Source organism: Neltuma alba, unplaced genomic scaffold (genome assembly GCF_004799145.2).
Source record: "Neltuma alba isolate B1F8T4 unplaced genomic scaffold, ASM479914v2 tig00002503_pilon, whole genome shotgun sequence".
Classification (NCBI taxonomy): domain Eukaryota; kingdom Viridiplantae; phylum Streptophyta; class Magnoliopsida; order Fabales; family Fabaceae; genus Neltuma; species Neltuma alba.
In genome coordinates this window covers 33,124-44,450 of record NW_021632887.1, presented here as the reverse complement: position 1 = coordinate 44,450, position 11,327 = coordinate 33,124, and the positions used below count along the sequence as shown (strand labels likewise).

At 36.6% G+C, this 11,327-nt stretch overlaps 2 protein-coding genes and 1 pseudogene across 4 annotated transcripts; all 3 read right to left on the bottom strand.

Moving 5' to 3' along the window:
* Nucleotides 1-252: 252 nt before the first annotated feature.
* On the bottom strand, nucleotides 253-2,637 carry LOC114730448 (NDR1/HIN1-like protein 6; annotated as a pseudogene).
* A 79-nt stretch (nucleotides 2,638-2,716) lies between these two features.
* Nucleotides 2,717-6,456, bottom strand: LOC114730402 (alcohol dehydrogenase-like 6). The gene is made up of 10 exons (XM_028917458.1): nucleotides 6,238-6,456; nucleotides 6,002-6,138; nucleotides 5,816-5,853; nucleotides 5,186-5,508; nucleotides 4,154-4,236; nucleotides 3,967-4,042; nucleotides 3,792-3,853; nucleotides 3,443-3,538; nucleotides 3,167-3,328; nucleotides 2,717-2,964 (listed from the first exon to the last, which is right to left on the bottom strand). Exons 1-10 carry the CDS (start codon nucleotides 6,275-6,277, stop codon nucleotides 2,848-2,850), a joined length of 1,134 nt encoding a protein of 377 aa, XP_028773291.1. The 5' UTR covers nucleotides 6,278-6,456; the 3' UTR covers nucleotides 2,717-2,847.
* A 913-nt stretch (nucleotides 6,457-7,369) lies between these two features.
* Nucleotides 7,370-10,678, bottom strand: LOC114730422 (uncharacterized). Of its 3 annotated transcripts, none has more exons than XM_028917484.1 (6): nucleotides 10,350-10,678; nucleotides 10,175-10,245; nucleotides 9,132-9,180; nucleotides 8,908-9,014; nucleotides 8,197-8,279; nucleotides 7,370-8,096 (listed from the first exon to the last, which is right to left on the bottom strand). In XM_028917484.1, exons 1-6 carry the CDS (start codon nucleotides 10,399-10,401, stop codon nucleotides 7,802-7,804), a joined length of 657 nt encoding a protein of 218 aa, XP_028773317.1. In that variant the 5' UTR covers nucleotides 10,402-10,678; the 3' UTR covers nucleotides 7,370-7,801. The 3 variants fall into 3 exon arrangements, with proteins under 3 accessions (XP_028773317.1, XP_028773326.1, XP_028773334.1); XM_028917493.1 differs by having other exon boundaries at nucleotides 7,370-8,093; nucleotides 10,350-10,675; XM_028917501.1 differs by having other exon boundaries at nucleotides 9,132-9,219; nucleotides 10,350-10,412.
* Nucleotides 10,679-11,327: the final 649 nt, after the last annotated feature.

Sequence of the window (11,327 nt, the reverse complement as noted above, 5' to 3'; positions counted from 1 at the left end):
CAGAACTAGCGGCACTTAATGTTTAGGAAAGTGTCACTTCAGAAATAAACTCAAGCATATCACATGCCAGTTTCCCTTACTAGTGATGAATGAAAGAGATTGGTAATTGAAAAAACTTTAATTTCCTATGATAACGTTTATTCAGAAAAAGAATAGATCTTCTAATGCAGACACAGAAGAAATCCTTCAAGGCAACATGAGAGACTGCCACTGTAGGGTAAAATGCAGGCAAGGCAGAAATCATCATCGTGTATAAAACTTAAAGTTTGACTCTGAATTTACAGTCGCTAGCCTTGATGCTTATCGGATTATTAGCAGACAAGCTATCTGCTGTCAACATACATTCACCCAAGACTCTGACCTTTCTCAGCTTCAACCTCCCGAGTTTAATGGCTACTGGTGCGTGGACCTTAAGCTCCAAAGGAACACGCCCTGTCTGCTGCTGTTCCTGCAGTGCTGCCATTAAAGTGCTTCCAGCTTGCACTTGACCGGTCAAGGACACATCAAGTACTGTTTTGTTCCGATGGCCTTGGTAAAACTCAGGTAATGATCCTTCGCAAAGTGAGTGTTTGAGTACCACACACTCAACCCTCCTCCTTTCTCATAGTAAATTCCAATCTTCTTGTTTGGGTTGTTCGCTGTAATCTTCACATCAAACTTTGCATACAGAGTCATGTCAAAGTTCAACCTCAAATCACTTATCCTTAGGCTGTTTACTGAGTAATGGGAAGCTTTGGTTTGAAAACTAGGTAGATGATTCCTGCAGTTGCTCCCAACATGATGAGTAGGATTATAAGCAAGACTAGTGTCCAGCATATGCATTTACAAAAGCAACCTCTCTTTGGTTTAGGTGGGTGGATTACAGGCCTAGCATGTTGTATAACGCAGGGTGGTGTTGCTGCGCCATCACCGGAACACTCTTTTCCGATCTTGATGAGCCTGGCAGCATCAGTGGCACCGTTGGTGGTGAAGGTGGTGGTGCTTCTGTGGCTTCCATGGGATAGATTCTCTGATGATCTGCCATGGATGAGTGTCCTTTGGTTCTTTGTACGAGCAATAAGGACGCTAGTGAAAAAGCATTGTTTCAATGGTGATGAGTATGGAGATATAAAGAGTTTGCTTATTTGACTTCTGTTGCGAAGATTGATGTGTTGGAATGTGAACTTGATTGGTGTCACAAGAGCGACAGGGATGAGGTTACCTTCCTTACCTAAAAACAGCATTCAAAGAGACAGAATAGCTTTTGTTAGGTTATCTAAAAGTTGGGATTTCACGAATGATACGAGTTCTCATTAGCTTAGAGAGAGGGGGAACTGATGCATTCTTCGTCATCAAGGTCACAAGTCAGAATCTCTCAAAAAAAAAAAAAACGAAAAAAACAAATGTCGCGAGTCAGAAAAATAAGGTTAGCAATCTAGCATTGTTTACTCTCCAAAGTCAGCTCTAATTTGGTTCTCCCTCGAAATAATTAAAATTTAAGTGAATAAGTAATTTTGAGCAATAAGAGGGGAATATTTGGGGGGGGGGGAAAAAGGAACCGAATTGCAATGAGTCAAAAGTTCCGGCTATGTGCTTGTAAGTTCGGCTTTCACTGAGACATACAGATGAATATTTATAAAAAATGTTTAAATATTTGAGAAAAATATGCGCATATTTTGTTGTCTAATAAATAAATTTCCTTTTGAAAAAAAATAATTTCCCCACATTCCGAAGTTTTCAGAATTAATCTTTTATAATACATTAGGTTGATATTTATTCACATGAAATTTCAGACGCACCCAGATTAATACTACTTCCGGTCTTAATTATAAGAGCTAGTTGACAAATTTGAGGAGATTAAAGAAAAAGTTAGTTATTTATAATCAATAGGTGTTGTTCTTTCTAAAAAAAATCCTTACTAATCAAGTATAGTTGCTAAAATTATCATAGTTAGAAGAACTATCTTGAAAAAAAATATAAATATAAGAGACAAAATAGATTGAAGTTATATTTAGAACTAAAATAAAAGTCAAACAATGTCTTATATTAAGGACCGGAGGTAGTATTTCTTAATTACTTTATCTTTTATACTAATTTCCGAACTAATTATATTTCAGGGTGTGTTTTAACGTATAGTTTGCAATTCATGAACAAATGCACAGAAAAGTTCTCCCTTACCTACTCCCTGTTTGGATTTCAGTCCTTTATGAAGAAATTTGAGGTTAAAATTGTTTAGCATATAATTTATCATTTATATTCCTTTATAGATACTCTGCTAAAAACCTTACGGAGACTCAAATTTACAATGAAACATTAAGGCATTTGAATATTGATACATTGACAAATATTGATATAAAACCTTTTATATGTATGTATATATGTATGCCTTATAAATAGAAGGGCTTATTGTCTAGCTTTTTGGCTTTTAGCACTGTCCAGTACGGAAGATCAATGACGAGGTTCCTCATAGTTCAGTGATTAATACTCAAACGTATTAAAAAGAAACCTTACATCCACAAAACATAAAAATTAGTCAATTTTTCACGCGCAAGAAAATAAGTGTTCATTAATTGGCTCTCATTCATAAGCCTTCAAAACAGAAAGATCCTAGAGCTCACCTCTTAGGTCCCAGTCACTTATTTCCAGTTCTAATGCCATGGGAAGAAACATTTCACTTGGTAGAAAACCTACTTGGCCGCAGGAATTCAACATAGTAACGGCAGCATGATGTTGGTTCTTGAAGACATTGACGACAAACCATGAACAATGTTGTCCGTACAAATAACTTTCTTGCAGACAAGTTCGTTGTCTTCTCCAATGATATTCCATTTTTTGCTTTTAATTCAAGAAAACAAGAAGCCACAGGATTTACCTGGGCATGTGGATAACACAGCGCAGACACTTTCCTTCCCTCATGAGATTGAAAGCTTTGTTAATTTCGTTAAATGGCAAATCGTGCGTTATGTAATCGTCAATCTCGATCTCCTGCACATTTAATAAAGATATTAATAGGTATTTCTTCACAAAATCACCGCTTAAAGACATGAGGAGAAAGCCACAAGTTGGGTCAAATGATACAGTTGAACATTTGGGCTAGTTGTATTTTTGCACATTTGTTCAAGTGTATATGTACAAAGGAATCACAGATCATGGGAAATATTGCAGTTGCTGTTGCTGTTGCTGTTACCTTATTCACATACTTCTCAACTAATGAAGGCAAATCCGATTTGGGTTTCCATCCTCCATACAAAGATCCTTTCAATGTTCTTCCCATTAATAACAGTGCATAGTGAGCTGACATCTCAGGCTTCACTTTTGGCACACCAAGGGTAACAGTCAAACCCCATCCCTACGAGGAAAAAGGAAAGATGCAATGTAATTGCGGTATAATTTCAAGTTCATTCTATAAAAAATCTATCAACAACAAAACAAGATCTTTAGTTACCCAGGTTTAGAGTATTACATCACAGCATGACTGCAATGCAGTGGTTATCATATCAGTATCACCGACGCATTCAAAAGAGAAATCAGCTCCACCATTGGACATGCGCTTAATAACCTGAAATGCTCAACGTATAAATAATTGTTACAACTCCAATAATCTTTTTTGAGTTCATAACGCATTTATCTGCTGAAGCAAAATCATATTATGTCCATTCAAATTATGAATAAGAGGGAACTAATTTGTTCCGATGCCCCTCGCATTTCCTGGCTCACATTTGAGAATTATCTGTCACAATTAGTATGTCTTATCTTCTATAGACAATTAAAAAAGGCTGAATCACAATTTTCACAATGACATTGACAAATACCTGTGCGATAGGTTCATCAAAGGAATTTGGGTTAACAACTTCTGTAACTCCAAAAGCTTTAGCTGTAGCAACAACCAACATGACAAACATGTAAAAACGAAGATTAGCCTAGGCTCAAATTTAAATCAACATATATATATATATAGAGAGAGAGAGAGAGAACTGATCCTAATACCATTTTCACACTTCTGAGGGTTGTTGTCCACACCAATTATTCGAGATGCCCCCCTAAGTTTAGCACCTTGCGCAACCTAATTACAAGGAAAGTCATTGTCTCATTACAAACTAGAATGGAGCATCTCTCATCTTTTAAAAAGCTAAGGGGATACAGAAGATGATGGCTAGCGAATCCTTCTACTTACAGAAAGGCCAACAGTTCCCAGTCCAAATATCACTACTGTTGATCCTTCTGATATATTAGCAACATTCCATGCAGCGCCCAGACCTAATGTGGTAATTTATGATCAACCAAACCAACCCAACAATGACAAAAGGAAAAATATTATGCTCCATTGAGAAACGACTTTTACCAAGAACTATGGTCCACACAGTGTAAAGAATACATTATATATATTGCAGCTAATTACAAAAAATCAGCGAGTTTCGTGGTGATGAACAAGAGAGAAAAATTAAAGAGCAGCATATGTGTTATATGCTACAAGCTGCTAAGCCCTGAGAGTTGTTTCAGAGGATTCAAATCTTAACCCGCACTATCTTGGCTACAAGACTTGCCACCACTTTGAAAGAACAAATTCAGTCTTGAGTAAACAATATGAATTGATTATCTTTCCAATTTTCTAATAGCAACCAAGAAAGTGTTTTAAAAGTTATTAATCATAGCATTCAGAACCTAAAAGCTGAAGAAAATGGTAGGCAAATTTTGCCAAAACTTGAGCTAGGTGAAAGAAGTCTAATAAGCCGTAAAGTTGAATAAAACACTTCAAGTAGCTTGAACTAGATCATCTGTCATGATGGGTCAGCAATTACTACTTATTATCAGTTGCCAAGGAATGTGGCATGTGAAAAACGTGATATCTTTGACTTTTCACACAATTCACATGAAGCAGAATTATTTACTTCGTGATCCTTTGTTGAGAAGATCTCCAGTCATAATATTACCACTACAGTTAGACTTCTCCATTACACATAATTGTCATTAAAATATAAAACAATATGTTAAGAAAATGCCTACACGGACGCATGAACCATGCCTCCTCCAGTCATTCCTTGGGGTTAACAACAAAAAACTGAAAAACTCAGCTGGACCACCACCTCAGTTCCTTAAAATTTTACTTTTGGCCAATTAGACACATTTTATATGTTGATCTACCGGTTGTTCCACCCTGCATTTCACACGGAGCTAATGTCATATACATGGAAGTTAGAAGAATTACCTGCAGCAACACCACAGCTCAAAAGGCATATTTTCTCAAGAGGAGCATTGGAGCTGACTTTGACTGCACACCCAGAATGCACTACTGTATATTCACTGAAACTTGAGACAGCACAATAGTGATAAACAGGCTTCCCTTTTACTGAGAAACGTGTTTTCTGATCACTATGCATTAAACCTCTTCTTTCCAATCCCAGAACTTGACATACGTTTGTTTTCCCAGATCTGCACAGCCTGCATGTCATGCATTCTCCAATGAAGACAGTCAGCACATGGTCTCCCTCCTTGAATTCAGTCACTCCCTCGCCCACGCTCTCAACAATCCTGCAAACCAAGTACTGAGTATCCATCATCTGTTGAGGATATTATATCAGTTACAGTCAGTTAGTTCCTAAAGTGACATCCTCAAAGCGATAATGCATCTCATGATTGTCACAATAATGTTTAAAATCAGCTATACCCTATGTGATCATCACTTCAACAGAACGAGGCATCTCAAAGTTCTGTCTAATTGTCATGCTGGTTTATTGGGTAATATAAAGAAAAATAATGATGCTAAAATAATAATTTAAGGATCAATTACGACTCATTATGCATTAATCAACTTAGTAGAGCAAAAGAAATTTGTTACCCTGACGCTTCATGACCAAATATTCGAGGAAATAAGGTCTGCACAGAGAAAGAACTTCCTGTTAGATGTTTAACCCCTGTTTCAACATAAGTATCACATTTATACGGAAAGAGGGATGGGGGATCAAAACAAGGAGATTGAAGATAAAGCAAAGGCATAATAATAAAGGGGCGAGGGGAAGAATACTTGGGATTCCCAAGCGGAGATATCGCTGCGACAGAGAGAGGTGGAGACAACTTTAATCCGAATCTCCGAAGGTTGGGGAGGGTTCACTTCAACTTCCTCTACTACCAATGGCTCTCCAGGTCCCCATGCCACTGCAGCTGTTTCACATCAAATGCACATATTGATTCATTTGTTTATCAACCACAGAGATTTTAGCAGAGAAAGAAAACAGATTGATTGATAATAACACAATCTACCTTTGCAGGTGATGACTTGAGGGGCAGGTGAAAGCGGCATTTCTCTGTAAGAATTAGGAACGAAGAAGGAGGCGTAGCAAGCTCCAAAACCAAAAGTACGGAGGTTGGTGAAAGAACCTTTGCAAGTGAGATGGGTCAGCAAGGAGGACGATGACCCACATTGAAATTTAACAACTCAACTCGGCAGCAGTATGTCATGGTGCGAGAGAGACGGTGGTAGGTACGCGAGGTTGGTCAATTGACAGTTGGGCGCGGGGGAAACTTTACAACCCCGCCCCCGGGAGGGAGGGGCTTTTTCAATTAAAAAAATCTGTTTTTTTTCCCCCGCCATATAAATGTTGTCAGTTTTTTTTGGCCGAAAAATGTCGTCAGTTTTTTTTTTTTTTGACCGGAAAAAAATGTCGTCAGTTGAAATAACATAGAAAGGCAAACAAATTTATGAAGTATTATAAATTATATAAAATTCTAATTAAATTTGAGTAAAATGCTTTTAATTACGTTTTTACTTATTTTCTTACATATTTTCCCAGTTGAACTGAGAGAGAATAATAGATAAATAAAATTATAACAATATTTTATATTTTATTAAAATTATAAGTGAATTTTAAAATAATTTAAAATTAACCATAAAATTATCACTCAACCTGTCTTAAATTGATAATTTAACATTTTTAAATTTTATCAAGAGCTATTAAATTTTTTTACCACCGCCAGATTAATTATACCATTGTAATATCCAAAAAATTAAGTCATAGAAGTTCAATCAATAAATAATTTTTTTTGTATTTAGTTTTCGTCAATTGCGAACGCCTTGAGAAATGACGGCATATAATTTTTTTTTTTTTTGAGCCTTCCTCTTCATATGTTAATAAACACGTTCAACATAAATAAATTTTGTAATTTTTTTTCGTAAACAATTAATAATACACAAAACAAGGCCCACGAGTCGCCTCTGCAAGGATATACCTGGGAATTACTGGTTGGGGATTTAGTTAGGCCATAAAGCCAACAAATGCAGAGCCCATTTTGAAGAATCAAACATAAGGGCGCATAGAAATTTGAAGATAGCTTGAATGCTTGTTCCCGTTTTAATCTTTGAAAGAAGTCAAAGGATTATAACCTAAAGCAAAACTAAAATCAAGATATTAAATAAATAAATAAATAAAACGTCTTGTTATAAACAGTTTTCTAAGTTACAATTGAATCACCCTAAAAACAATCTTTGCGACACCAACAAAAACAGGGACATCAAAGCAAATTGTGGATACACAAACCATCCAGATGCAGAGTAAATCATTAACAATGTAGAGAAGACAAGCAAAACTGGCACATTATCATCACAGCATGAAATTAAGGCATGCACTAAGTTCATCTTCCCTCTGGTTGTAAATAGCTCACCAGTCATCCTTTTTCAATTCTTTTTTTTTTATGATGAATGCTTCATGTGCAGAATTTTCAGAGTAACATGGCAAGACACTTAAATGGTAAACGAAGAAAAAGCACTCTGTACTGAAGCTACAAAGAGGATTAGTAGTTTTCCACCATTAAAAGCCTTCATCATCCATCACTCTTCATCATCAGAACTAGTGTCATATGCCAAGCCGAGCAATCCACCAGCAGGATTATCCATCTTAATCTTTCCTTCTGCCTCTCGTGATTCCCCTGATGAAGGCTGTTTCTTATTTGCTTCTGACAAGGACTGCTGTCCCTTCTCTTTCAGTCTTTCACTCTCAGACTCACGTTTTGTAATATTAGCATTACTTGGAACTGGGGTTGATTGATTGCCATCAGATGGGCTAGAAAGCTTTGGTCGCTTTGGCTTAATTTCCACAACTTTCTTCAGCAGATCTTGCTGCCTACATCACAAAGGATATAGACTATGAACAACACCAGAACCAGAACAAAAATAAGATATGAATAAAGGGGGAAGAGAAGGGGGAGGGAAGAGAAAAGATCTACCTTATCCCGCTCTTTGGTTTTGGTTCAACACGAAGTGGTAAGGGTACTGATGCAGGGGTAGAATCCGCCAAGTTTGCAGCTCTGTGTCCATTTGTCAAGGAAACACCAGAACACAACTTAAAGCACGGGTAATTTTATCATAGCGTTGTCATTATCAAATAATGATGACATCAGCTAAAAACTACCAGGGTTGAATTTGGATTAATCAAGTCAATAGAAATTATTTAAACATTTGTATCCGTTGTGATCCTCTTTCACAGAAAACAATCCCTTCGGTATTTGTTTGAGATCACCAAATCATTACTTTGTCAGTTTTATAAAACTGAACTACAACTGACAAAATCAACAAGAGTACTCAAACATTTCGATGAAAGAATCAATGTGTCTTGCTTTCAAAATAACAGAAAATAAAATGAAAAATGATGCAAGGTAAGTAATAGAAAAGGAATAGAATTCAAATAGTTATAATTAAAACACCCATAATTCTACTCTCTAGGAGATAGGGAGAACATACAGGAACAGAAGGGAAGAAATAATACATATTGAAATCACAGTTCCATTCATTTTAAGCAGTCAGAGAAAAGATTATTAAATTGTGCACATTGCTAACCAGTTAATTAAACTGTGGTTCTATGATATAAGAAACAGTTATGAACCCAAGAAGAATAAGAAGACACAGCTCCTTCAGTATGGCTGACCAGAAAAGGATATCTTAAATGCAGCAAATGCCCGTTTTTCAGTACGACGCAGGAGGCGCTCAGCATCCTCCTCAGCTTCCATCTGCTCCTTGAGATAGAGTAGATCATCACTGTCCAATGCTGCATATATAAAATTTCAAAAGGAGATCAAAGCAACTAAGGTAATATAATGGCAACAGATAAGACCAAGTGCAGGAACACATGCAACAGACAAAAGCAATCATGGTAAAGTGGTACCCCCTCGCCCATGAAGGTAACCTCCACGCTCTCCAGCAACCTCTTGCATCTGCTTGCATCAGCCACCCGGTACAGGAAGCCAATATCCCTGCCGGGGCATGTTATCAGCAAAATCTCTCAAATTGCAACATAAAATAATTTTAAGTGCGAGACAAGGTAGGTATAATTACAATCACTGTTAAAACTGGTCCCTTCATCATAGTCCTAATTTATTTAGGACCAAATAAAAGCTGTAGAAGGAATTAACAAAGTGAAATGATAGGCCAAAAGAGAGCCAAAACAGAAAAGAAACAAATAAAAAGTTTTCAAGAGAGAAGTATACAACTTGTGTAGCCCATTTCCTCGCTCTCACAAATGAAAGAGAAGAAACTCAAAATTATACAGCATGAGTAAGTAGTAACCCAGATTCTTCAATTAAGTCACAAATAGAGCCAGGCCATCCTATGAATGCCAGAGTTCTGTAAACAACATCTAGTATCATGTACCCTCATATAGTATTTATGATACCAAGTGATGGATACCAGATGATAAGGGCTTAGACTCAGATAAGGATGCCCTGCACACCATTCGTTCATGAGGATGGTGCAGGCTGGGCATACCGCATACCCGTGAGTTTCCACCTCGTGTTAAGTTTCTTTCTACTTGTGCATATAACAACCAAAGAAAACCGTGTAAGATTGAAGAAGATTATATATATATAGTATGAAGACTACAGAAAAGGAATTATGGGTATGAATGCATCGGCTTAGTTGCACAAGCTGCATTTTATAGTCCATTCCGAGGTAATTCCTGGTGTATATAAGTAGATTGTAAAAGAGTTCCTTTTAAGTGACAAATCGAGCCCAACCACTAAAGATTAGCACAACATTCAAACTCAAGCTTAAGCTTACAAGCATATGGTGCTCAATTTTTCTTTTGGCCAGCATATGAGTGCTCAACAATCATTTAAAGCCTCACATAGATTCGCCAAAAACGGAAAGCGAGGAAAAATAAAAAGCATTCAAGGAAAAAGAAGGCGGGGGAGGGCGATTCAATGCGCTAACCTTGGCAACCATACGTTGAAAAGTAATGTCTTCATCGTCTATCTTATCTTTTCCTTTAGCCCATTTTTTGTCTGCAGATTCAAAACGAAATTAAATCAAAACTAAAAACTATAAAATAAGAGGGGGTGGAAGAAGAAGAAAATTTCACACACCAAAAGAAATCAAAATCAATTACCTTTCGGGTCGCTTAGGTTAGTATATTCTCGAACTTCCCTACCCGCCGCCATCTCCGATTATTTGCACCGACCTGGAGATGCAGCTTCTTTTTTCCTCAGAAAAGAAGAGATGAGACTGTCAAGTTCTTGGGATTACGAATTGGAGAGCAGAAGATGATTACTTTCCTGAGGACGAACGAAGAAGACGCTTCTAGAACACGGTATCAGAATAACGACCAAAAATTGAGGGTTAGGTATTATTATGGATTCTCGCCTGTGCGCGGGAAAGAGACAGAGAGGGGGGTGGGGTATAAATCCGGACTCTCTCGTCGCTGATGCGAATAACGCTGGAGAACACAGGGATGAGGAGTGACCGAGTGAGGAGTGACCCAGGGAATGGATTGAGCCCTTTTTTTCTTTAAAAAAAAAAAACAAATAATAATTATAATAAATTGAGGGAATTGAACCTTTTTAACTCGCGTCTATGAGCCCGTGTAAAGACATTTGGGCTTTAATGAGAGCAGGCCCGTTAATCTAATCTTTCCCACCTCAAAAAGATTTGAAAAATCCAACCGGATCTAATAATCCAATATAATAATGTGATGAACCAGATTCAAATTCTTAAGAGAATCATTGATATTTAGTGCTCGACAGAAACTTAAAAAGTTTTTGAATAAAAATCAAATAATTATTTTAAAAACTAATTTTACAATATACAAAATGAGTATGTGGAATGAGTTCTCTATTTGCGTTAAATTCATCCAAACATCTCCTAATTTCTCTTTTTACAACTTTTATCCACTTTCTCTCCCTCTCCTCTCTCCACTGTTAGATTAAAATTTGAGCAGTATATATTTAATATTTTTGAAATTATTTTTAAATGTTTTATTGTAGTTTTTAACTGGAGTTTAGCATTTTCAAATTTATTATTTATTTTTTAATAATTTGATATTTTATTAGTAATTTCAAAAAATATTAAATTAGGGCTACTCAAATTT